The sequence below is a fragment of the Ictalurus furcatus genome, chromosome 7, assembly GCF_023375685.1.
Source record: "Ictalurus furcatus strain D&B chromosome 7, Billie_1.0, whole genome shotgun sequence".
In the NCBI taxonomy this organism is placed as follows: Eukaryota; Metazoa; Chordata; class Actinopteri; order Siluriformes; family Ictaluridae; genus Ictalurus; species Ictalurus furcatus.
In genome coordinates, this window is record NC_071261.1 from 7,131,073 (window position 1) to 7,158,829 (window position 27,757).

General features: G+C 42.7%; 2 protein-coding genes across 6 annotated transcripts in view; both read left to right on the forward strand.

Moving 5' to 3' along the window:
• Window positions 1-100: 100 nt before the first annotated feature.
• On the forward strand, window positions 101-27,067 carry ttc19 (tetratricopeptide repeat domain 19). Its single transcript, XM_053628109.1, has 11 exons — window positions 101-336; window positions 979-1,064; window positions 1,286-1,396; window positions 1,488-1,526; window positions 1,641-1,697; window positions 1,819-1,880; window positions 3,511-3,605; window positions 6,325-6,479; window positions 9,310-9,472; window positions 10,256-16,960; window positions 27,054-27,067. Exons 1-10 carry the CDS (start codon window positions 120-122, stop codon window positions 10,417-10,419), a joined length of 1,149 nt encoding a protein of 382 aa, XP_053484084.1. The 5' UTR covers window positions 101-119; the 3' UTR covers window positions 10,420-16,960; window positions 27,054-27,067.
• slc4a2a (solute carrier family 4 member 2a) overlaps window positions 19,541-27,757 on the forward strand; it is a 30,971-nt gene continuing 22,754 nt past the window's right edge. For 2 of the 5 annotated variants that reach the window (XM_053628067.1, XM_053628072.1), the window contains exon 1: window positions 26,337-27,129. The gene's annotated coding sequence lies outside the window, so the exon portion shown is untranslated. The other 3 variants (XM_053628070.1, XM_053628069.1, XM_053628071.1) reach the window with 3 other exon arrangements.

Below are 27,757 nucleotides of genomic sequence, written 5' to 3' on the forward strand. Positions count from 1 at the left end.
AATATCATTAAGCGTTCCGTGTCTTCCGTGTCACGTGACAACGCACGTCATGACGTATTCAAAGAGGAAACATGGCGCTCCCCTCCAGCTGTCGTCTTTTCGTAGCACAAGGACTTTGTATGAGACGGATGTTAAGCCAGGGACCGAGGACTGTCTGCGTACCAGGTTTATTTGATTGTAAAACGCATAAGCTACACGAGCAGTTATCGGTTATATCGCCTCTGCGTGAATTTAGGAGACGAAGGTCATTTAATTTGCATATAAATGCGCCATATGTTAATGAGGAAGGTGGGAGTGAGCACACCGGCTTCCTGTTTACAGTGTGGAGTGCAGTGGGTAAGTGCAGCATGTCCATAAGCAGGTATAATAAACAGAGCCTTACTATATGGTACTTCCTGTGTCTTCCTGCCACATGTGGGTTCAGTGTGCAGTCTGTAGATTGGATGAAGTCTAATCTTTTGTACTTCCTGTCTGTCTGAAGACAGATTTGAAGTTTTGAGCTGTTGATTAAAAAATACCCACAGTCTGAAAGTTTGAAGTCTCCCATTGGCTACGCCCTAAACCACACTAATATTCAAGTTCAAAAATTTTTTAAAAATGTCATATACACTATATAACTGAATGAAAACCTATCCTACGCCATCGTTTTTAATCATCTGCAGATTGGTGTCATTTACAACACCAGCACTGTTCCAAGGGAGATTCAAAGGTCGTTATAATTATGTAAACGGAATGCACATTTAAGCTATATAAAGAAATGCATACAAAACATTTCAGTTTGACTGTTGGTTTATGATGCTAGTCTTTTCTCCCAGCCCCTTAACTCTCACATTTTTTAAATTTTTTATATATATATATATAAAGCACCTGCTGTTCTGTCGTTCATGAGCGCTGTGTGTATTACTGTGACGTTTCTCGTGTTTTAGTTCTTTAGAGTTAAAACGGATCCACATGTCTTACTCTTTACTCTGTCCACAGCGTTCTCGCTGTTCGGCAGTAAAGATGAAAGAACGGAGGCGCAGAAGATGGAGGATGAGATTATTCTCCTGTTAAAGAAAGCGAAGGTAAACTACCACGTTGGTGCAAGATGAAAACGATAGAGTGACATTTTAAAGCAAAACGCGGCAAAAGATTCGGGCTGGTTTTTGACTTGGACACACCCCATCTTGTTTGTCATATGCACGCTTTCTCCCTAGTTTTGTGTGTGTATATGTATGTATATGTATGTATGTATATATATATATAAGTTGTATTTAAAAATGGAGGACATTTCTGCTTTTCACAGTACAGCATGATGCTCGGGGAGCTGGATGCAGCGAACGGCTTCTTGCATAAAGCGATTCGACTCGCTCATCAGAGTCACAACGACGACGCCATCATCTACACCTACAGCCTGGTAGACCTCCTGCTCGACTTGGTTCAATCTCACATTACGTCCTTCGTCTATCAGAATGTGCCGGTAGTAATATTAGCTTCTTTCTGTACAGATGGCCAACTTGGCTTTTGTTCAAGGTGAGCTGGACAATGTGAGTAAGAGCAAGGGGGACTTTTCCCTTCTCTACGCCCCTAAGTATGCGCTTGACCTTTTGACCTCCGGGCGGAAAGTATGTGACCCCTGTGGTCTTGTTTGTCCTCTGTAGGCTGAGAAACTGTTCAAAGCCGCAATGAGTTTCATGCTGTCTGGAGGAACAGCCCAGGTGAGACACTGCAAGCGTACTAGTTTCTGTTTAGTTAAAAATCTGTTTCATGTGCCTGTTAAACGCTACAGGATGTTTACGAAGGTTTTGCGTTCTCTCTCTACGACTTATTTTTAACCAGGATGACAACGCAGTCATTGAAATGTCCCTGAAGTTGGCCAGCATCTATGCCACTCAAAACAAGTGAGTATTTTTCTTTTATCCCATGATGTAGCGTACAGTCTGCTTCCTTGTTGTTAAAGGCCAGCTCGTCTACTCCATTTAATGCATATAACGAAGGGATTTTTAAACTGTTTAGTGTTTTGTGCTACAGGAAAAAAAAAACCCCCCCACACAAAACAGTGGATTGCTTTAACTCCTAGAGTTTTATTCGAACGGATTAGTTTTTCAGGATGACGCCTGGAAGAAAATACTTGCGCGTCACCTCTTGCATCTGGACAGCAACACTTGGTGATATGATCACATTAAAGGATCACGAATTTATTTACTGTACAAAACGTTCTAATCGTGATGGAGGGGAATCTGTGAAAATAAAGTAGGGGTTTATACTGACTGTATTTATAATGATACTTTAAGCTGGGGGTGAGATCATGCGCTTTCTTTTAAATTTCTGTACCTCCGTCATTTGATCGTCGTCTGTCTGTCCGGCCGCATGACATCTCGAGAACGTCTGGTTGGATGGGTGTCGGACTTGTCTGGAATAATCATTGCAACCAGCAGATTTAGATTTTGGAGTTGATCCAAACGGGTTTAACGTCACGGCAAGGTCAAATGTCTGAAATGTATTTATTTATTTATTCCCCGCCACTTCAGTAGCTTATGTACACGTTCATGCTCAAGATCTCAGGACCTGTTTTCTGGCTGTCTATGATTTAATAAATAAATAAATAAATAAAATTTTGCCATCTGTATGTCAGTCTGTGCACAGGAAATTCTTGTAGGCGTAATATCTTTAAAAATGAGTGGTTAAATGTAGGGGTTGTATGCTAATTATCCTTCCTACCACTGATTTTTACAATCTGGCATTGATCCAAACATGGTCAAGGTTGAGTTGAGTTGTACTTGTTCTTTCTACTGAGTTTCCAGTCAAGTCGGGATATAGACCGTGTTCATGAAGTGATATGACCCATAACGTCAAGTATGGTTTTAGAGCTTGGATAATTTTGTGATTGCTGAAATAATTTGTCTGTTTATCTGCGAAAAGGGATTAAATATGGTGGCGAAATATATATATATATATATATATATATATATATATTTTTTTTTTTTTCTCCAAATCCAAGAGGTGACCTTAGAAGAAGGCGCCGTTATGTGTCACATATACATTAGAGCACAGTGAAAGTCTTTTTTTTTTTTTTTTCTTCACATACCCCAGCATGTTAGGAGGTTAGGGTCAGAGTGCAGGGTCAGCCGTGATACAGCGCCCCCTGGAGCAGTGAGGGTTAAGCGCCTTGCTCAAGGGCCCAACGGTGCCAGCTTGGCACAGTGCTGGGGTTTGAACCCCCGACCTTCTGATCAATAACCCAGAGCCTTAACAGTTGAACCACCACTGCCCTTGGATTTTGTGATCGTTTGACGACTGCTGTAGTATAAGTGGAATAGAATACAGGACATGCTGTTATGGGATAATAAATGGGTCAACTTTGGAGTGGTAACACATCACACATCACACCACCCAGCCATGGATTATTTTCCTGTAACAGCTTTATTTCTTTATCAACAAGTAATGGAGTCGAAGCAGATTTTATTTACATGAAATGTTTTCTGGTGTTTAACAGTTCACATCACTGGTGTTGTGTTTTTTTTTTAATAGGAATGAGCTGGCAGAGCACGGCTTCCACTTCTGCACTGAGTCACTGGAGGCCAAGATCGAGAAGCAGAAGGATCTTCCACCAGATGCTATATCGGGTATCACATGCTTCCTTATAGGGCTGGGTGATGAGGGCAAAATCCTATGTCATGATAAAAGATTTTCTCTCATATCCACGATATGGATAATTTAATAACTTGAAACTGTGCGTGCGTGCGTGTGTGTGTGTGTGTGTGTGTATATATATCCCAAATGACAGAGGTACATCCCTTTTAGGTACAAGTTCCTCGTCTTTTAGATGCGTCACGCTCCGCCGTGCTCGTGTTTGTTTTCGTTACGGCACACCGCTAGTAGCTCGTTGCTCCGACCTTAATGATGTGAATCGGCTGCCGAAAAGTGGTGCCGTTGGCAATAGAGGAAGATATATATATAACAGACCTTTTTGTATAATCTTTCGATACGTATCGCCATATCACACAGCTCTGTTACCTTATGGTACAGAAAGAGTCGGCTATGAAGATTTTCCTCATCTAGCAGCAGAAGCACCCAGGCGACTGTATAACTTTATATAAACGACTCTGAGGGGCTTCATCAGTGCTACTGAATGGTGAGAAATTTCGTGCTGTCTAAGATTGTGCATGATTCACAGCGTTTACTAATGATGTCTGATGTGGTTGTTTGACACAAAACCAGTTGATGATGATATGTTGGTTTTAACAGATGTTCAGAAATGGGTGTTTTCAGTCTGGGATGACCCACTTCCTTCATGCCTCCTTCTCACTCTAGAGTGTGTGTATTTCCATGTGGGTGGCTTGAGTTTTGAAAGCGATTGACGGAAAATGAAACGTAACCTTTTCCAAACATAGTTGATCGACCACGTTCTGGTTGGCGTGTGCAATGTGCTTCTTCAGCCTTGCGCTGGATCTCTTCGGCTAATGTACAGTGCTGTGAAAAGGCATTTCTTCTGTTTTTGTGGAGATCTCATACGAAATTGTTTCAGAAATGAAAACAAAATCTAAGATGAAACAAAGGTAACCTGAGGTAACATAAAATACAAGTTTTAAATGATAACGTTATTTATCGAAGCAAAAAAGTTCTCCAGTACCAGCTAGGCCTGTGTGAAAATGTATTTGCCCCCGTAGTTACTAATTCCCCAAATCTATGAAACTGCATCGATAATGGGGTTCAGCTGGACGAGACACAACCAGTCCTGATTACTGCAAACCCGGTTCAATCACATCAACACTTCAATAGAACTTTTTCAACAGCATGAAGTTAAAAGGTCTTACCCAGTAACACACTATACCAGAGTAGAAAGAAATTCCAGAAATAATGATGATGAAGGTGATTGTAATGCATCAGTCTGGGAAGGGTTACAAAGCTATTTCAAAGGCTCGAGACTCCAAAGAACCACAACGAGAGTCATTATCTTTAAATGGAAAAACTCTGCACATTAGTAAACCTTCCCAGAAGTGGCCGACCTTCCAAAATTCCTCCAAGAGCACAGCAACGACTCATCCAGGAAGTCACTAAAAAGGACCTACAGGCCTCTCTTGCATCAATAAAGGTCACTGTTCATGTCTCCACTATCAGAAAGACTCTGGGCAAAAATGGCATCCATGGAAGAGTGGTGAGGAGAAAACCACTGCTAACCCAGAAGAACATTAAGGCTCGTCTGAATTTTACCAAAACACACCTTGATGATCCTTAAAACTTTTGGGAGAATGTTCTGTGGACTGATGAGCTGAAAGTGGAACTGTGTGGAAGACAGGAGTCCCGTTACATCTGCCGTAAACCAAACACTGAATTCCACAAAAAGAAATCATTCCTACAGTGAAGCATGGTGGAGGCAGTGTGATGGTGTGGGGATGCTTTACTGCTTCAGGGTCTGGACAACTTGCAGTAATTGAGAGAAACATGAATTCTGCTCTCTACCAGAAAATCCTAAAGGAGAATGTCCGGTCTTCAGTCCGTAAGTTGAAACTCAAGCGCAACTGGATTACGCAGCAGGACAACGATCCAAAGCAGAGGAGTAAACCCTAGTCCTAGAAGTACGTGAAAGACCGATCTCCAGATATCAGAAGTGTTTGCTTGCAGTTATTGCTGCTAAAGGTGGCACAAACAGATTTCACGTTTAAGGGGGCAATTAGTTTAATTAATTTCTCGTTGGCGATAGGTGTTGGATAACTTTTTTTTTTTCTTCTTTTTTTGGCTTCGATTAAGAATAAATATCTATTGTATGTTTATTCAGGTTGCCTTTGTTTTATGCTGCATTTCATTTGAAGATCAAATAATATTTCGTATGAGAGATACACAAAAACAGAAGAAATACTTTCTCACAGCACCGCACTGTATCTCGCAAATGATGGAAGTGTATCGCTCCCAGTTTATCATCGTGCAAACTGCGTGTCGGATACATCATCCGTTCACTCAAAGCCGTGTGCCAAGTCTCCGCTATACTTGCGTACGTGCGTTGACGCTGATACGGCGTAAGAGTTAGTGTAACAGCAGCCATGGTGAGTAGAATTATAACTCCAGTAAGAGGCACTGCTAAACTGGCAGTTAAGAGCTTCCCTTCATTGTTTATTTACAGCAGTCTAGTAACTTCAGTGCAAAACTAAGGAGGCAAAATTCAGACAGCAGAAAATAAACGGAAGCAGTCCATCATTGTTGGATCCTTGTAAAGTGGATGCTTTTTCGCACCAGTATACTCATCGCTGTGTTTTTCAGTAGCCTTGCTTGGTTATGTGATGGCTTGCTAGCTGTAATGAACGTCTGAAAGTTCCCTCACACAGCATTTCTCTCTTGTCCCAGCAGAAGAGGAAAGGAAGGACACGCGGCTGCTGCTCGGCCTCAGTCTGGATGCCCGGGCTCGGTACCTGGCGTCCTCTCGACGCCTGACGGGAGCGTGCAGGGATTACCGCCACGCTCTGCAGATCTGCCAGGAGGAGCAAGGAGAAGCCCATCCTCAGGTACAATTATCTCGTGGTTTACAGCATCCTAAACCCCTGCCCATCACATGGACCGGTACTTTCCACTGAGGACAGTCTACACTCGAATGAAAGTATCTGGCTTTCTGAATTTTGGAAAAAGATATAAGAAAACAAGGCTACAACGAGCACAGCAAGCATGATGGGACATTACCTACCAGGCTCAATTACGACCAACTTTAATAGAATACAATGACAAACATGCAAGTTCATCTGTCTGGATGTTTCCTGTATCCTCTAGTTACCTCACTTACCATTTTGGCTTTTACCACAGGCTTGGTCCTTGTGGAATTTCACACGTTCTTCCTGTGTCCGTGTGGCTTTCCTTCGGGTTCTCCGGTTTCCTCCCTCCGGTAGATGGTCCGCCGACTCCAAATTGTCCGTAGGTGTGAATAATTTCCTTATAAATTAAGGAAAGCACACAGGTCTGTGCAAAACATGTTGTTTGATGAAAGCATCATTAAACGACGCTCCTGGTACAAGGATTGATTTTGTTCATTCGGTCGTCTCCGAAATATGCCACCACGCCCGACTTTCAAGCCATAATGTCCAACTTTCACAAAGGAATGTGAAGAAACTGGGAAGGTTTTGGAAGGAAATAAAGAAACCATGTTAAAGATTTGGTCAACATCTGGCACAGTTGTTTGGCCTAGTGCTAAAAGAACAGGCTGGTTAGGCAGAGGCTAAGTGGTAAAACCTTGCTTTCATTATGATAATGGCCAACAAACACTGCAAATACGATTAAGACCTACTTGGAGTAGAAGCCTGACAGGGCATTTACAGTATTAAATCAACCCCCTACCTGAACTTAACTAAAGCTGTGTGGGAAAAACAGCCGTAGCACAGCTTTAGCGAGGTCATATACTGTGTATATACCTCTTAAATAAATATGGTAGTGCTTTGCATTAAGGTTATCTTAACTGACATTAGTGCTCAACACATTTAGTTAACATGAACAAAATATGAACCTCAACATGAATGCACCATAAGTAAAAAATGAATAAAGCAACAAGCATGTAAGTTTGTATGCAAGTCATCTTTTTTTCCCCTCCTAAATAGTAAACTAAATCGTCACTGCCGTGATTCATGGCAGCAATGGGCCTCGTTCATCAGTGTTCGAGTAAAGCGGTGTGTGAATGAAACCTACAAATTATGCCGGATTTACAACAGTTTAGTACACAGGGATTTTCTTCATATTTGCGTGTGTATGTTGATAAATGGCGGTCACCCGTAGATCACTGGGTGCGCGCATGGCACGGCTGATTCGCATTCGGTGACGCCCACAGAACTCCATAAAAGGCCAGGTTCACAGAGTGGAAAGTGCAAAATGGCTACTAAAGACGTAGAAGCCGAAGTACTTTTGACTCAGGTCTACAAGAATTTTATTTGTGTGGGTATATATATATATATATATATATATATATATATATATATATATATATATATATATATATATATATATATAAAATTACACAAACACATTGCGGGGAAATAAGTATTGGACCTGCTGCCTCCAAGTGTTTCTGGAGCACTTTCCGAGTGGTCCTTGGCTCTTGGTCTACTCTTCTGACTGTTCTTCTGACTCCCTGGTCAGAAATCTTGCGAGGAGCTCCTGTGCGTGGCCGGTTGATGACTGAGTGATGTTGCTTCCACTTGCGGATAATGGCCCCAATGGTGCTTACTGGAAGATTCCGAAGTTTTGAAACACGTCTGTATCCGATTCCATCGATATGTTTTTGTGAAGGTCTTGGGAGAGCTCTTTGCTTTTACCCATCATGAGATGTTTCTTGTGTGACACCTTGGTGACGAAAAGCCTTTTTATAGACCATCAATTTACTAACCCAGCTGATATTAATCTGCACAGATAGGGGGTGTAATTACTTACGGATTTCAGCCGGTCCCTTACCTTGCCTTGGAGAACTGCTCTTTCTTCACTACTACAATACTTATTTCCCGTGTCATTCCACTTTATTACACATGACGTTATTTATGGACTTTAATGTTGTGAATGAAAGCACCATTCATACCGGTCTCTAAATATCCGTTGCCTCCTAAGTGCATCATGTACTAACTCTTCCGGTAACATCGGTTCCTTTTATACAGCGACCTCTCATCTTAACTGAACAACTAGCCTTGTGTCTGTTTATTTCGACTTGCTTTTATCTGGTATGTGTGTAATATTTCTTTTCTGATACTTAGGCCTATATGAAACCATGGTTCTTAAAAAAAACAAAAAAAACAACAACAACCGTAATTTGTGTGTTCATTTGAAATAAATATGTTTAGTTAGTCTTCTAAATTTACACACTTATACACTTGGGCTTTTTCCGAATCGACAGAATTCTCATAAACGGCAATTATTTCTCGGGTAAACGCTCACATGAACGATTTACATGTGAATCTGTTCCTATCCAGCGTGATAAATCGGGCCCTCTGAAGTACTCTGACCTGAATAATTCTAGACGGGATAGTTGGAATCGATTAAACGTGGGTGAGGTAACGCAAGTGAAACTGTTTCGGGCTTATGGATGAGAGATCTGTGGATGTCGTCCTGACTGAGGGTTAGTCAGTGGAGTAAACACCATTATTAGATGAACTTTATCAGCAAAAGACAGTTTGTTGTACCGTGACAGCAGCGGCATTGAAAATAGCCCGTTTTGTGTTTTTATACAGCGCGTGCGTACATTTGTGCGTATCCGGTAAGCTCGGGTTCGGTTTTCTTTCTATCGACCTTGATACACACGGAAGCTACCAGAGTATTCGCTCTGCTTTATGGTGAATATTAAGCCTCCTAACTGCGTGTTTGTCCCAGACGCTGGTCTTGATGAGTGACTTGGCCACAGTGTTGGACCTCCAGGGGAAGCACGATGAGGCACTTGCTCACGTAAAGAAGGCTGTAGAACTGGGACAGACGGCCGGTCACCCCGACCAACACGTGCTGCTGGGAAACATGGCAGGCATTTTAATGCACAAAGGTAAGAGACCAGTTTCTCCTTCTGTGTATAGATTCACATTCACAATTTTGCTTATTATTACTACTACTACTACTATTGCTGCTCAACAACAGTAATAATAATTAGTAAATAAAATAGTCAAGACCGCTATTGTCAATTCCAAGACCGAAACCAAGACCAGGATTAGCCAAGACTAAGTCCGGACTGAGTCGAGGCCAAGCATCTTCAAGACCAAGCTTTTAATTCCAACTAGTTGGCTTCATTCGTGCAGTGCACCAATCGTTACGCTGTGTTTTCTAAAAGGAGGAATTACTTGTCAAAATTTGTGCACGTGAAAAGAAAAGACATCGCGAACATTATTTTTACGTACCCTTGGTAAAGTCCAAGACCATATTTAGTGAGACTAATGCCCAAGTCCAAATGCTAGTAAGTCTGAGATACGGCCGAGTCCATACAGAAAACATCTTGAGATTGGATTTGAGTCCTACAGCCTTTATTCTAATAATACCACTACTACTAATAATAATAATAATACAATGTCTCAGATTTAGTTGTGGACATTATTGGTTAATATATTAAGATGTTGATGTTCAACTGAATTTGACTCCCGAAACTTTATTTATAATGTTCGAAACGACCGTTATAGTGCTGAATAACTCCAGAGAAGCAATAAACATGACGTGTTTCCTGATTAGGATACGGTTTGGTGTTTTTGACCATGTTTTTTTTTTTCTATTTTTTGTAAATAGATTGGCTTAGTTAATCGATAAATCCTTTTTGGTAAGAAGTGTTTTGTCCTCTCAGGTGAGTTTGAGGAGTCTGTTAAGCTATACAAGGAGGCCCTGGCCCTGGCGCAGGCGGCCGGAGACGCCGAGGCCGTTGAGCAGTTTACGGAGGGACTGAAGGAGCTGAGCAGGAGGAGAGATGAAAAACCGAGTACGAACGAGAAGCCATCAGCCGAGCAGTGACTCCACACCGAACACTCCTCCTCTGGAAGTATGACCTCCTTAAATGGACGAAGCACTTACCGTGTGCGTGATCCTTCGTCATCCTCCACTGGATTCTTATTCGTGATTTTTTAGTCTCAGCCCTGCGGTGTTAATTTAAGAACGAAAAGACGTGCGTCCGTGTTTGTTTACAGTTCCTCTGGAAAATCCGAAACGGGAAAGACGGTGACTCAGGAAGTGCTGATGGAGAGAATGTGATAACGGGTCACATCTGGAAAACGCATCACACTACTAACGCCTCTCTCGATTTGATTTTCCCCGAGTTCGACGTGATGAAGCGGCGTACGATACGACGTGTATGTTTTTGTGTTTCCGTTAAAATATCGAATCCTGTGCAGTATTTTAGCGAGTATGCTGTACAGACTGAAGAACTGCCTTGTAATTGGAAATCGACCGACGTTACGGACGTTAAAATCTGTTCCGACTTTGTGGCTGTTATGCAACAGTTAACTATTGGTTTCTCCTTTTACTCTTTAACCGCAGTTTAGTTGCGCTCGTCACACGTCTTATAAAACATTTAAGCTCAAACCCACGTCCGGCTGATGGGCTTCCTGTGACCTGATTAACTGTCACAGAGTTGGAGTAACGGAGTTCATTTAAAAAGAATTCAACTCGCGGAGACGTTCTCGACGGCCGCAGAATTCCTTCCGGATATCCAGTCGTTATTATTGACGCGTGAAGGAAATCTAAATAAACCGTTTAGAGGAAATCTCCACCCTGAAACACGCGTGAAATATTTTTCTATTGAAATGTTTGATGCGTGTAGTGATTCTGCCTATTTTTTTTTTTTTTTTTGTGGCCGTTGCTGTATATTTGTTATTCCTGTGAGCCGGTCTGACATCACAGGTGGTTAGAATGGCGTTTAAAGGGAGAAACCATTTCAGATTTTGCTGTTTAGCTCCTAAAAATGAACGTGCAAGAGATTCTTGAGGATGTTCGAGTCATATTAATCAGAATTCCAATGCAGGATTAGTTGAGATTTCAGACACAAGCGGCTATACAACACGGTCGTACCAAGTTACAGCAGAGATTCGGCTACTTGGCGATGTACGAGATAATGCTAATGAGTCTTTATTTATCACGTATACAGTAGAGCACGGTGAAATTCTTTTCATGTTAGGAAGTTGAGGTCAGAGCGCAGGGTCAGCCGTGATACAGCGCCCCCTGGAGCAGAGAGGGGTAAGGGCCTTGCTCAAGGGCCCAACAGTGGCAGCTTGGCAGTGCTGGGGTTTGACCTTCTGATCAGAGCTTTAAGCGCCGAGCCACCACTGCTCCCGACGAGCACGGAGGTATTTCTATGAAATTTGCAGCTTTGGACGCTGATCTGTCTGAGCTGAGTGTACGGATGAAGAGGTGAGCCGGCTAGACAGACTAAAAGGACTAAAGCGCTGCTGCATCAGTCTTTAGGATGAGAGTCAAACAGCCGTTGCGAGTAATGTAGACTTGAATGAAAACAGACGAACGTGTCTACGAACGCCACGGGAGATCATTAGTTACTTATAAAGATTCATATGCGAGTCAGAGTGGATTTTTCCTTCATGTCGTGCTTCAGCACCGAAAGACTGGAGAGCACAAATCGTGTAAATACAATTCATTTCTCTTTAAGTATCAAGGAAAAAGGTGTTTAAATAAATCATCATGGAACATTGGGCTCTGCCTCCACATGAAGAGTTAAAAATCGATAGTCTCGGGTTAACTGTTAGCTCCGTCCTACGTCATTGCCGGCACCATTTGGAGAGGTCGTGACCTTTCACTAATTGCCGTGCAACACATTTTCAATACTCGGGCGTTTCTCAAAGAACAAGAATCCGAATAGAACATGTTAAGTGTTAGGAAAGAGAAGTGCGGAGACCATTTTCTAGTTCACTGGTTCTCACTGTGGGGTGATGAGTCATCCAGGGGTCGGTGAAGCATAGCCAAGGAGTCGGAGGTTTTAAAATACACGGTGTGTACGCTTGCGTGTATGCAAAATAACAATTATGACGTTATTATACTTTTTTTTTTTTTTTTAATAGTTATTAGCCTGTTCAATTGGTCACTTAAATTGAATGGATTTAAATCAAACCTCCAATCCAAATAAATAATTTCTTAACATTTATGTTAACGATAAATAATAATAAGTTGAACAGAACATGTTCTGCTGGCGGAAATAGCCAAAATCTGATTCTCGACACGTGTAAATGAGCCGAATAAACGTATAGTTGTGTTCTAGATTTGAAATAAATCTCGAGTGGGTCTGTGTCCGGATAAAGAGGTCCCTGCATGCAAAACATTTTGAGAACTCCTGCGAGAAGGCCAATATATTCGTAACGTCGAGCCGGAATGAATGCGGTCTTTCTAACGATGTGTTTTTTTTTTTCAGATCCCTGTGAACCACTTCTTTTTTTTGGTCCCATGTACAGGATCTCGTATTTGAAGCCTATAGACAGTGTACAATAGGTCAATTTAATTCTGTGATGTGGGCACTTGATCCTTCCTCATTCGCCTGAGAGACGTGCTGTGACGCGTTTGCATCCAGATACACGCTATAAGCCTCTCTTTATGAGATCCTTAATCAGGGCTTGAGCCCTGTTGATCTGCAGCACAGGTTCCCATCACCCTCTTTACCTCACAAGGACACAAGACCACACTGCGCACATCAAGCGCCAAACGAAGTCCTGCGTCTCACCTTTCTCAGCGTATCGTGTTAACGTCTGCAGAACAATAATAACGGGCTCTTTTGTTTACCCGAGTGACTTTTGAATTGAATTGTTTCAATTCCCTCTATTCGAGTCCGTTGACTTTAGGCTGTTGTTTGGCTCGAACGCCGAAATAACTTCCATGACTATGTTCCTTTCTCGAGCAGACATTCAAGATGGGTGTAATTACTAGCTAAACTGCTGCGTGGAAGCAAGGAAATGAAGATTCATAGGAGCCATGCCGAAACCTTCGTTAATTCTCTCCTCTGCTGTGGTTTTGTAATAGTTCGGCGATCTCACGCTCTTCGTTCCACAAAGCCCTGACTTTGTAGATCTCCAAGAATGCACACACTCCCAGCCCTTTTCTACTCTCGTGCAAGTCCTTACAGAAACGTCAGCGGGAATCGCTTTGTACCTCGTTAGACCTTTTTGTTTAATTTTCAACATGTGAAGACGGAGGACTGGAGTTTGCACCCTGACTGCTTGTAACATTTTAGCCGTGTTCTGGTGAAATTCCTAGATCCTAGATGAAATCATTTTCAAGGAGTCTTGAAGGATGGTAATAGCGCGTCTGACGAGGTCCACGTACTAGCCATATTGATTTTTAGGGACGCTGTGTACAGAAGTGCATCAATTAGAAATGATACGTAGTGCCAGTTTTTCTTGAGCTTAGTTGTACCAGGCGTACGCTAATATTTAAATTCCTTTTCCCGGGCACGTCCGCATGCACGCGACTAATGGCCCCGACGCTCTCTAACATTTAAGCCCAAGCTGATTTCCATTTATTGAACTCTTGCACCATGACGATAAAGATAATAGCTGTATGTGCTGTCCATAAGTATTCACCCCGAAACTAAAACGGAACTCCAACGGGCTTAATTAAACAACATAGAACCTTTTGTTTCAGACCACTCCATTTTTAGGCGAGCAGAAGTATAGGAACAGAGAAGTCTTTACGTAAATTAAAGTAACGAACGCTTAATATTTGCATTAAGCCTGCGACTCACTGACCTCAACTAATTGTTGATTTCTTCTTTTTGTGATGCTTTAACTTTCGGCCTCTTTCGGTTGTTGTTTGTTTCGGGGGGGGGGGGGGGGGGTTTCTCCCGTCAGTCTACTTATAAATACCAGGAAATAAAAGCTGAAAATTCTAAACTATCGTCTCGTGTTCATCTTTTGATCTCAAAGCCGAATGTCTTCTGTCTACAGCGAAAACAATTGAATTGGCCTCGCCGTTCCAATAGTTTCAGAAGGGACTGTATTTTGTAATCGTATGTGGTAACGTATCAGTGGCTTATCTCTTGCGCAACACTATATGTTAACAGAAATATCAGTGTCTGGAAAATTTGGTTCGCGCTGGTATCTTAAAGACATGTTGAAATGGTGGCGCAGTGGCCAAGGAACGACGCGTTATCTGATTCGGACTGTTCAAGGCGTGTGTCCGTGTGTTAACGCCAGGTCAGGGCTTATTTAGTTTTTGAACTCAATATTTGGCAACGAATTTTGTAGCTCCAAGGCAGGAGCCGTCAAGCGTTTTGCAGCCGGGCGTCCCTTCCAGATCACAGCACGGATTTATATTTAAGGACAAGGTTCACTTCGATAAGAACAAGATACGAGAGGTCAGAGGAAAATGGCCAGATTGGTACGAGCTGCCAGGAACGATATGGCAACTCAAATAATCACTCTTTACAACCGTGGTGAGCAGAAAAGCATCTCCGCGTGCACAAAACATCGAACCTTGAGGTGCATGGGCTACAACAGCATAAGACCACATTGGGTTTCACTCCTGTCAGCCAAGAACAGGAATCTGACGCTATCATGGGCACAGACTCACCCAAACTGAACAGTTAAAGATTAGAAAAAAAAAATCACCTGGTCTTTTTCTATCATGGACCCCACTTTGAGAACCATGGCTCTAAGGTTCTCTGACAGCAAGATTGAGAGGTTAATACCAAGCACTGCCAGAGAGCCGCTGGGTGTTAAAGCAAAGCCCTCGGCTAGGATTGTATTCCGCCTCACTTGTAAGTCTAAGGAGCCTGCAACGGTAACAAAAATGTTGTGGTCTTGAATTCTGAGCGGTTTGTAAAGGGGGGGAAAAAAAAAGTGCTCCTGGAAAACTTTTTTTTTTTTTTTTTTTTTTTCCCTTCCCCTGTTTGCCTTTAAACCAAAAAGCTATTCAGGAAATCCTTTGGAGTAAACTTGTAAGTGCATTGAATATAAATCCCTAAGTTCACTCAGCTGTAGTTTAAAGGTAGGCTTCGAAAGATCTGTAATAATAAGTTGACAGGACTTCATATCAGAATTAATATTAAAAACATGGGGGGTCCTGTTGAGTCGCTGCGCCCAAATGAATTCGCTCTTAATATCTGCTCATAACATTTCGGCTGTACCTTGACCAAAAAAATAAATAAATAAATAAAAAACCCCAACCCATTCCCACATATGATTAAGTATGTGGCTGAAAAGAAGCTTAAACACTGCGGTGTGCTGAACTGCCATACACCCTGCCATAACAAAAAAATAAATAAAGTAGCTTTCCATCGTTTTGTCTCTTTAGAAATGTAATCCAATGAACATTTCCCCCACATGTGACTCTGTATTTTCCCACCCTCCAGTACTACTGAGCCGTTGTTTACTTTGACGCAGTGACCGTTCAGCGAAAATGCTTATTCAACACGAGTTAATTATTGGCTTTATTTAGGTATTATTTTTGATAATTATTACCAACAGTAATTAATTAGAGTAAAACGCACGGGTGTTCCCACAGTTCATCTGTTCGTATTCTCAGCATAGGTGAGGCATGATTTTGAGGCTCATGGGAAAGATGACACACTCATGTGACAACGACAAAAAAAACAAACAAACAAACAAAAAAAACCAAACGACGGATGCGTGTCTTTATCGCACCGAATACTCGAGGTCATTTGCTGTATTGCTCGCAGTGCATTAAAGCAAATCAATTACAACCGGAATTTTGGATAGCTATTGATGTATAGATTTTTCATACATAAACATCCCCAGCGTTCATGTCGAATTTCTGCGAATGTGTGTGTGTATCAGTATAAATGATCCTGTAGCGTAATTTTAAGGAATGCTTTTTAATGGATATTTTTATGTCTTTTTTTTTTTTTCTTTTCTGAACTGAAGCATGCAAAGGATCACAATAGCAGGAAAAGACTTTGGGGTTAAAATAACAGACAGTTTATGCTACATAAGCAGGACCTCCTTTTTGCTTTTTTTTTTTTTTGTGCTGAATTATTGTAAGGATCAACAAGGACAAAAACAAGTAGTTTTTCAAGGATATCATGTGACCGACACACACACACACACACACACACACACACAAACACGTCAGGGTATTACTTAGTGTGTAACCATGCATACACATATCCACAATGACATAACAGATTGTGAAATTAAAGACTAATCTGTGTACTGCCATACTTCTGAAATGCGACTTTGCTGCTGTTGTTGCTCTCTCAGCCTTTCTCCTCCTTCCCTGGGAATTTAAATGTTGACCAATTAACAGACGTACACAAGCAAAACATGCGCACGTGCGCACACACACACACACACACACACAACAGCCATGCTTCTCCTTATAAAGTCTCCTCTGATCAAGGCTCCACTAGCTCTTCTAAGAGCACACACCAGCAGGGTATGACACAAGGTCTGATAGGGGTGTGTGAAGGTCAGCTGCTAAATCCTGGTCCTACTCTCTCTCTCCAAGGACCCGACTTTTTTTTTTTTCCTCTAGGAGCTACAACGTAGCACATTTCCTTATACATTTAAAAGCTGGATTCACGTAGGAGCTCCAAAGCAAGGTAAGATTCACTGGAACTTTTAGAGAAAGAAATAAAGGCATCAAATTGTACTTTTTCCCTTGTCGCTAGGGTGGTACCATTAAGCGTACATCTTTTGTACCTTTTTGTATACATCTTCCACTTGGTAACATGAATATATTACACCTTTTAAAAAATAAAATAATTGAAGGTACATAATTGGACCACTGATGCACCTTTTAAAGCTTTACTCTCAAAGGTAATTAAAGCTACATCACCTGCACCTTCCCAGCTAAAAGATACATGCTTAAGATACAAAAGACACCTGCGGCAAGGGAAAAGTACAGTTTGGTACTGGTATTTCAAAGTGACAGGGCCAGGTATTTTAAGTCTTAAGACTTTTTGTCTTATCTATTGGTACCTCAGGCCTGCTCTGGTGGGAAGTAGAGCTGTCTTGTTTTAGTAACGTGCGACAGTGTGTTAAATTAGACTCGCATGTAGCTAACGTTACCTTCACGTACTCTTTAGTACACTAGTATGTGCTGTACATGCTGAAAACAAATAGTTCCTTGAGCGTCTTTTCTGGGGGGGGGGGTTATTCAGATAATCTGGCAGAACAGCCTGCACGAGGCATTCAAAAAACCATGAAAGGTTTCTGAAAGAGATCTAACGTCAATCATTTCAAATATTCTGTACCGCTTATCCTTCAGGGTCGTGGGGAGCCTGGAGCCTATCCCAGGGGGCATGGTGGGGTATACCTTGGATGGGGTGCCAATCCATCACAGGGCACAATCGCATACACATTCTCACACACCCATTCATACACTATGGACACTTTGGACGTGCCATGCATGTCTTTGGACTGGGGGAGGAAACTGGAATACCCGGAGGAAACCTCCGCAGAACAGGGAGAACATGCAAACTCCACACACACACAGGGCGGTGGCGGGAATCGAACCCCCGACCCTGGACGTGTGAGACGAACGTGCTAACATAAAAGATACGTTTTTTAAAATTTATCTTAACTGACAACAGAATCATATAATTTCTCCCCCCAAAGCGTTTTCTGAATTTCAATATTTCTCCAGACTGAATCATATCTCTCAGAAATGTTTGAGAAAACTTTAGTAGTGTACACAGTCAAGGGGTTCTAGATGTCAAATATCAGACTTTTATCGGTGGAAAAAAAATCACAAAAGCCAAGATGTCTGCAGATGATCTGAGAAATACAATGAACATTCATGCTTTTACACAACACTAAAACACTGATCTCATTAGGCGGGGTTTCCCCATTTTTTTTTCTTGAATCCCTTTTCTGACGTCTCGCCACGATGTTTTTCTTTCTGCATATCTTCTCTATAACTGTGGCACCAGTTCAGCCAGCTCATTTATTTGATTTTGATTTGATTTTGAACGTTTTTATTTAACTGATTATTGACACGTCATGGACTTCATCAATCCATCTTAAGGAATCGCAAACACCAGCTTGCTAAAAAAAAAAAAAAAAAGATACAGACTTAAACATATAGCACAGACTCAATGTCTCTAAGCAGGTACAAATTCTGAGTTTTCACTGAAAACCAACAGAGCAAGCCTACAAGAAAAGGCTAAACTTTCCAAATGAGTCGCTTGACCTTCTTTGAGTTTAGTTACTCTGAGTAACACACCGATTTCTTTCCTATACCTCATACACATGAAGGGAGCACGGTGGCTTAGTGGTTAGCACCTTTGCCTCACGGCTCTAGGGTTGGGGGTTCGATTCCCACCGGGGCTCTGTGTGTGTGGAGTTTGCATGTTCTGCCCAGTCCAAAGACATGCATGGTAGGCTGATTGGCATGTCTAAAGTGGGTGGGTGTGTGAGTGTGTATGTGATTGTGCCCTGCGATGGACTGGCACCCTGTCCAGGGTGTACCTCGCCTTGTGCCTGATGCTCCCTGGGATACGCTCCAGATTCCCCGTGACCCTGAAAAGGATAATGTGGTATAGAAGATATATAGAAGTAGATGGATAGATGGTATAGAAGATGGATGGATAGATGGATGGACCTCATACCCTGGTCACACATGATTAGATCTCACTTGGACATAACAACTTCTCAACATATATCAATTCATTTCTTAACATATACACCATTTGCTTAAAATATATATATATATATATATATATATATATATATATATATATATATATATATATGTGTGTGTGTGTGTATATACATTCGATATTCGCAGAAATTAAGGGACCGTCTCTAAAGTGACATACGACATTGTTAAACACGTTTCTAACTTCAATAGCATTTCAAGGGAATGACTTACTGTCATATAACCAACTGTACAGTGGTTATTAAATCATGTATATATAAAAAAATGCCGTGTATTTTATAACTGCATGGGCTCATACACAAAATACCAACTTTATTCCAGTAATCTCCACATATCTGCGAATATCGAACGTCCAAACGTCACACCAAACTTTATTCCAGTCATAATAGCTAGTCTAGAATGTCAGCCTGGGGCTTGAACATTAAAACTGTTGAAATGATTGTTATCATTTTTATTTTATTTTTATTTGTATTTCTTCTCCCTGGGTCTAAAGGACATGGGAAGGACGTGTTTTGTTCTTGTCTGGTGATACAGATGAGGTAGGAGTGGGCATGCTCTAGCTTCCTCCAGTCATTCAGACTTTCTTCACTTCAGCTGAGAGCTCACACCAGAGCTGAACGAGTCATTTCGGGGATTGAGTTTTATTCATTTATTCATTTATTTATTTATTTATTTATGTAATACAGCGGTTCGCAGGGTATTTGGACCATTTATTCCGAGTCTTTAGACCGCGCTACCGGATCGGGTTTGTAATGATGCAGCACATCTATCTCCACAGCCTAATCTCCCGGATTCAGCTCCACGTGTTTGGGCTGTAGCAGACGTTTTCCTCGACACGACACGACACGACACGACGTGTTTAAGCCCGACCTACACGGCCACGTTTACTTCCCCCTCCCTCCGTTCATTTTCTCCTGTTTCTGTGGACCCGGCTCTTTTTATTTGATTATTTATTTGATTTCCTCTGAGATTGAGTTGAATGTTTTTGAGAGCTTTTTTTTTTATATATATATATATTTATGTGTATAAAAAGCATCCGTGGGGAAAGGCTGTAGTTAAAACACCACAGAAGGCTGCTGTGTGCCAGACAGCTGCTCTCACGGTCAGTATCTGCGGCTTCGGCTATTTTCACCTCGTCCTTATTGTCACGAAGGTTGTTGTTGTGTGTGTGTGTGTGTGTGTGTGTGAGAGAGAGAGTGGTATTTTATTGTTGGACTTTGGGCTATAAATGAGTGCACTAGCTTTAGCAATAACCGACTGCTGATGCTTTAGGAGGTGTGTGTGTGTGTGTGTGTGTGTGAGAGAGAGAGATGAAGAGTCGCGTGCCGTTAGCCAACGGTACATTCAAGTCCAGTCACTGATTAGCCTGCAGTTGTAATACAGCAGGGAAGATGAAGAAACGTTGTGTATTCTCGTTTTCCACGTCATAAATAAGTAAATAAATAAATCCTGGTGGCTGGGAGAAAAGGAGGAGGTTTGTCATTAGCTCGTCTGAATCTAACAACAACTTGAGTTTGTTTTCCGTCTCAGGAGTTTGAGTCAGTCTTGTGCAGATGGCCATTTGTATGAGGAAAAAGCTGTAATTGGTCATTAGACAGGTCACGTGTGCAACAGGTCCGTAGTTACAGTGGTCAAGGAGAATGGAGAGGAATAGCTATAAAGAGGAATAGCTATAGCGAGTAGACTGGAAGAAAAAAGAAAAAATATTTATTTATTTATTTATTTAAAAAAACAACAAAGTATTGGGATGCACAATGGTCATTTGGTGTGTGTTATAAGTATGAAGAAAGTAACTTTCTTTCATAATGGGTTTCGTGTGCTCTCAACTTGCTTGTCACTTCCTGTTCCACTGTCCTGCGCGTTCTAATTGGCCAGCAGCGAGCCAATCAAATTCAAGATCCAGACCAGAGAACAGTACATGTCGTTTAGATCTAATCTTCTCTCTCTCTCTCTCTCTCTCTCTCTCTCTCTCTCTCTCTCTGTGTGTGTGTGTGTTACGGTATGAAAGTTTTGGTCACGATTAAAACCATCACAGTTTACCAGTATTGTTCATGGTAATGTTCAGATGTGCTGCAAATGTACCAAAAAAAAAAAAAAAAAAGGAATCTTGCGACACAGTGAAAGTCATTTAAACGGGTTTTAGAGTTGAAAATCAACAAACGGCAAACAAAATTAGCAGCATAAACACCATAAGGTTAACGTTAACGTCGCGTCTGTGTTCTAGTTCTCGATCGGAGCGAAAATGAAGTCGGAAGACTTCTGGGTTTGTATCGGACGATCGTTTTGTAGGCCGCGATGGATCGTTAAAAAATAGTGAAGAACGGGTACGGGTTTCTGAACGTCCGTCTCGGATCGCTGTTTCGTGTCCCCGTAATCGTTCGAAAAACCGTGTATTTCGTGGTATGAATGTACGCTACCGGTTGAAAGTCTAGACACACTCGTCGAGCGATCCCGAGCGCCGTCGCTGCTTTCCGCCGTGTTTTCACACTCAAAAAAACAACAGCGTTGCATGCTGTGCCTGCATCTGACTCGTGCTGGGTGTGTGTGGACAGCGTTTACGGCGAGTTTTACTGGGTTTTACTGATTAATTAAATGTGACATGGTAACGCTAATCGTCAGGGAAGTTTATGGTGAAACCGGTAATCGTTTCATCCCTTGGTTAAATCGTTCAGGTGTATAGCAGGAGCCCAGTACTCAGAAAGAAAGGTACTAAACTGTACTTTTCCCTGTCTCTGAGGCGGGAACATCTTTTGTGCTTGCAGTATGCATCTTTTACAGATAGATCAGTGGACCCACTCCATCCATCCATCCATCTGTCTTCAGTAACCGCTCTATCCTGGTTTAACCTGCTTTTTTTCAGTAAATGCTTTACCTGTCTAACTGCTCTATCCTGCTTTATTCTGGAGTTGCGATCGATCCAGAGTCTAACCTGAGATGGGAATACATTCTGGATGGGATCACAGGGCAAAACACACGTTTTAGTGTAGCCACGCTGCCTAATGGCATGACAGGGTCATGGGCACACTTAATCTCGTTGATGCGCGTGGGGAGCGAAGGCGAGCCCGTCTGGTCCGATCCCACAGAAGAGCTACTGTAGAACAAACTGCTGAAAAAGTTAACGCTGGCTGTGATAGCAAGGTGCCAGAACACCCAGTGCATCTCAGCTTGCCCATGCTGACTTCTGTCCATTGATGAAAGCACCTACAATGGGCATGTGAGCATCAGAACTGGACCATGGAGCAATGGAAGAAGGTGGCCTGGTCTGATGAATCACGTTTTCTTCTACATCATGTGGAGGTCTGGGTGTGTGTGCGCGTCGCTTACCTGGAGAAGAGATGGAACCAGGATGCACAATAGGAAGAAGGCAAGCTGGAGGAGCCAGTGTGATGCTCTGGGAAGCATAACCATTTTTACAGACCAAGTACACCCTTTCATGGCAATGGTTTACCCTAAAAGCAGTGGCCTCTTTGAGCAGGGTAATGTTTGAGGAACCTGACGAAGAGTTCAAGGTGTTGACTCGGCCTCCGAGTTCCCCAGATCTCAATCCGATCAAGCGTCTGTGAGATCTCCTGGACAAACGAGACCGATCCAATGAGGCCCGACTTCACAACGTACAGGATTTAAAGGATCCGCTGCTAACGTCTTGTTGCCAGATCCCGCAGCACACCTTCAGAGGTCTTGTAGAGTCCGTGCATCGATGGATCAGAGCTGTTTTGGCAGCACAAATGGGACCTAGCTGGTTTTAATGTCATGGCTGATCAGTGTTCATACTGAAAGTACAAAAGATGTACTGTTGATGGTATCTCCCAGCAACATGGAAAAGTACAAGTTGGTACCTTTTTGTCTGATAATGAAAAACTGGATTCAGGTACAATTTAGTCATCTCTCTGCTAAAAGACGTTTGACAAGATCCAACTCGCTAGATAATCACCTGGTTTATTCGATATCTTTGCACAGGGACATCACCACACCGTGCTTGACTCTGACCCCCTTCTAGGACTGGAGATGTGCTTACAGCTTAAAATAGCGTCTTAGTCATGGTCATTTGCGTCGCTTATGTGACACATCATGACTAAATAAATGATGTAGTCAAGAGTCTTTAGATGGTTTTCCTACGTCGCAACCTTATTGGCCACGTATTTAATTTTACGACTGGGTAAATCTCTGGAACGTTTGTAAAACCGGACAATAACTTATACCAGGGAATGTGGCGCTCCGGTTTAGCTCCAAACCCTTTAGGCACATGGGTTCTGACTGTGGTGTGAGAGTATTACAAGTTCTCCGCTCCATCGTCCCGCTTAGGTCAGAGGTTTCCGTTGTGCTTATGCACCTGATCCAACTAATCAGTGAGCTGGCTGAAAAGCATCAAGAGGAAGAACTTCAAACTGAGCGGGACAGTGGGTCCCCTGAGGCTCCAATAACCGTTACTCCTAAGCGGAGAGACGTAATATTTTAGAGCTGTTGCCGCAAAACGGTTCCTGTACGCTTTAAGAGTAACGCTGTTCGAAGTACGAGTAGCGATGTTGACTAAACCGCAGGCATTTTAAACGTTCACAGAGTTAAAGGAGCACTCCGATGTTTATACCGCCATGTGTTTTTGTGACCTGCTTGGTTTTAGAATTTTTTAAAATTTTTTATTTAGTATTTATTTACTTTTGTGTGTGTGTGTGTTGAGACCTAATAAATAACAGCCTACATTTTTAAATCTTTGAGATTTTTTTTAAAAAAAAAAGAAAAGAAAAAAAGTTGTAAGTAGTGATGCGTTTCAATACGTCATCACGTGACGTTGCACACGTGGAGCTGGCACCGAGCCCAAATGATAAAGACACGCTTCTGTCCCAGGATGCCGGATAAAAATGATACAGGGAGGCTCTGCGGGTTTTCCGGATGAAGTCCTGCTTTCGGTAACGACGGTGTTTGATACGCGAAGGTACAGTCGGACACGTCCCGCGGCTACACCGCCACTTGTGCCTCTCCCAGGTGACTCTGCTGCTGGAAAAACGATGACCTTCGTATGTTTACTCTGGTTCAGCAAAATCTGGATCGATTTCATATGAAAACACTTGTGCCCAGCTGTCAGACAGGTTTGTTTATATTTGAGAGCCACGTGCGGAACTTGATCCTGTAGCTAAAGATGTTGCAAATAAGAACTCGAAAGATGTGTGATGTGTAAATACTGAATCATACGGGTTTTTTTTTTTTTTTTTTTTTTTTTTTTTTTTTTTTATGAATGATGCACCAAATAATGAAACATACATGATGCTCCTTTATATATAAGCATTTTATATATATATACACACACTTTATGTATATATATTTATATTTTTTTTGTATACAGTATCTCACAAAAGTGAGCGCACCCCTCACATTTGTGTAAATATTTGATTATATCTTTTCATGTGACAACACTGAGGAAATGACACTTTGCTACAATGTAAAGTAGTGAGTGTACAGCTTGTGTAACTGTGTAAATTTGCCGTCCCCTCAAAATAACTCAACACACAGCCATTAATGTCTAAACCGCTGGCAACAAAAGTGAATACACCCCTTAGTGAAAATGTCCAAATTGGGCCCAATTGGCCATTTTCCCTCCCTGGTGTCATGTGACTTGTTAGTGTTACAAGGTCGCAGGTGTGTTAAATTTGGTGTCATCGCTCTCACACTCCCTCATACTGGTCACTGGAAGTTCAACATGGCACCTCATGGGAAAGAACTCTCTGAGGATCTGAAAAAAAAGAATTGTTGCTCTACATAAAGATGGCTTATGCTATAAGAACCCTGAGACTGAGCTGCAGCACGGTGGCCAAGACCATACAGCGGTTTAACAGGACAGGTTCCGCTCAGAACAGGCCTCGCCACGGTCGACCAAAGAAGTTGAGTGCACGTGCTCAGCGTCATATCCAGAGGTTGTGTTTGGGAAACAGACGTACGAGTGCTGCCAGCATTGCTGCAGAGGTTGAAGGGTGGGGGGTCAGCCTGTCAGTGCTCAGATCTTACGGCACACACTGCATCGAATTGGTCTGCATGGCTGTCGTCCCAGAAGGAAGCCTCTTCTAAAGATGATGCACAAGAAAGCCCACAAACAGTTTGCTGAAGACAAGCAGACTAAGGACATGGATTACTGGAACCATGTCCTGTGGTCTGATGAGATCAAGATAAACTTATTTGGTTCAGATGGTGTCAAGCGTGAGCGGCGGCAACCAGGTGAGGAGTACAAAGACAAGTGTGTCTTGCCTACAGTCAAGCATGGTGGTGGGAGTGTCATGGTCTGGGGCTGCATGAGTGCTGCCGGTACTGGGGAGCTACAGTTCATTGAGGGAACCATGAATGCCAACATGTACTGTGACATACTGAAGCAGAGACTGGGCCGCAGGGCAGTATTCCAGCATGATAACGACCCCAAACACACCTCCAAGACGACCACTGCCTTGCTAAAGAAGCTGAGGGTGAAGGTGATGGACTGGCCGAGCATGTCTCCAGACCTAAACCCTATTGAGCATCTGTGGGGCATCCTCAAACGGAAGGTGGAGGAGCACAAGGTCTCTAACATCTACCAGCTCCGTGATGTCGTCATGGAGGAGTGGAAGAGGACGCCACTGGCAACCTGTGAAGCTCTGGTGAACTCCATGCCCAAGAGGAGTTAAGGCAGTGCTGGAAAATAACGGTGGCCGCACAAAATATTGACGCCTCAGGCCTAATTTGGACATTTTTACTTAGGGGTGTACTCACTTTTGTTGGCAGCGGTTTAGACATTAATGGCTGTGTGTTGAGTTATTTTGAGGGGACAGCAAATTTACACTGTTACACAAGCTGTACACTCACTACTTTACATTGTAGCAAAGTGTCATTTCTTCAGTGTTGTCACATGAAAAGATATAATCAAATATTTACAAAAATGTGAGGGGTGTACTCACTTTTGTGAGATACTGTATACACACACACACACATACATATTTTAAATATATATTTTATATGTATATGTGTGTGTGTGTGTGTGTGTGTGTATGGTTTTTATTTATATATCGTTATTAATGACCCTGTTTCTGGATCTTTTGCCAGTTGTTCTGCTTTTGTTCTAAATGTCATGTGTAAATCATTTGTAAAAACGTTTTTAACCGTGTAGAAAGACGCACAGAGACGGAATTAAGTCCCGTGTTGTTCTGTCTAAACATTAGAACACTTCCTGAAATTGCCTTTAAATGAAAAACCAAAAAAAACAAACAAACCCCAGCCCTCGTCTTATAGACACGGCTGCTCTGTGTCCTTCCCCCAGCTTCTGGATAAGTTGTGTAGATAAGCGCTGGACGCTTCTTCATACGCTGAACACCGAGTACCGTCCGTTCCGAGCACGTCGAATCGTCATAGTATAATCATACGCGATGTTCTGCCAGACGTCTGGCCGAAATAGGATAATCTCGGACCTGCACCGTCCTCAAAACCTTTTTAACGTTACGGTTCGTTCTGTGGTGAACTTTATTCGCTCTTCTTCTTAGACGGTGGGATTTCTAGACTAGTTCGACTGTAACGCAGGGAGGATCGAGTTCGGCGCTCTGTGCGAGTCACGGCACTTTGTGCGGTCCTGCCTTTTGTGCGCCTCTCGGGCATTAAAGATCAGACTCGACATCATGATCCTTGTGGCGTGTGTGTGTGTGTGTGTGTGTGTGTGTGTGTGTGTGTGTGTTTTTCGTGTGTGGGCGGGCAGGAGCGCAGAGAGAATTTTAAGATTTTTTTTAAAGGAACGAGCCGAGTCATGTAGTCACATGTCTGTCAGAAGGAGGAAGGCTATCGTGTGTGTGTGTGTGTGTGTGTGTGTGTGTGTGTGTGTGTGCAGGGGGTGGTCTGAGTGAACAGCGTGCATGTGCGTGTGTGTCAGAGTGCTAGGGGTTGAGTGTGGGAATGCGTGGATGAGGTGTAGGGGGTAGGACGCGACACGAGACGGGAAAACACCGCCGTTCTCCAATCATGTTCTTTTCTCCTCTCTGTCTGCCCCACCCTCGCTCTCCCTTGCTTTTTCTCTCTCGCTCCATGCCCAGCCGGGATTGCAGTATGCTTGCCGTCGCACTACGATGACCGCTGTGGCTGTAGGCTCCCTGCAGTAAGCACTTAAAGGTAAGCGTGACCGTTTTTCTTCTTCCTCCGTGTCTTTCGAGCAACTCGGATCTGCTGTCTGTATGACAGACCGTACTGTCCCGGTCCCTCATTTACACGTTTCCACAGACTTCTCTGATGTGTGTGTGTGTGTGTGTGTGATGTATCTCCGATCCTTCTTTCATCTTCAGCAGAAGAGCGAGTTAAAGTTTCTGTAGAACGGATGGGGGGGGGGAAAGATTTTGTCTCTTTGCCCGAGAAACATCAGCAGCCCTTCCTGTCTTACAGAACTGTTTCCTGTTCAACTCCATACCAATTTGGCTTATTTCGCCAGCGAAAAATCCGCAAGCAGCCGCAGCCACGTCTCGGGTCGGGACCGCTTCGATTCGGGGCTGCGAGCGCTAGGAATGTGACTCTCTCGTCCTCTATCACGTTGCAGGTCCCGGACTGGCGGAGAGGACGGGCTCTGCCGTTACACAGGATCCTATCAAAACAGCAGTGACTTTGGCTTGTCCTGAGAACTATGGATGATTCAGCGCTTTTTTTTTTTTAGTCTTTTTGCATGATCTGCACTTGAGCGTTCTAAATACAGCGTATAAAGAAAGGAAGTTACTTGAATATCATCACTTAGAACGTTGAATTAGAGATG

Bases quoted from the DNA above. Each gene is read 5' to 3' on its own strand.
- ttc19 (XM_053628109.1), top strand. From the start codon at position 120: ATGAGACGGATGTTAAGCCAGGGACCGAGGACTGTCTGCGTACCAGGT. The intron at 1,397-1,487 runs GTAGACCTCCTG...CTTTCTGTACAG, and splicing joins TCATCTACACCTACAGCCTG to ATGGCCAACTTGGCTTTTGT. The intron at 9,473-10,255 runs GTAAGAGACCAG...TTGTCCTCTCAG, and splicing joins AGGCATTTTAATGCACAAAG to GTGAGTTTGAGGAGTCTGTT.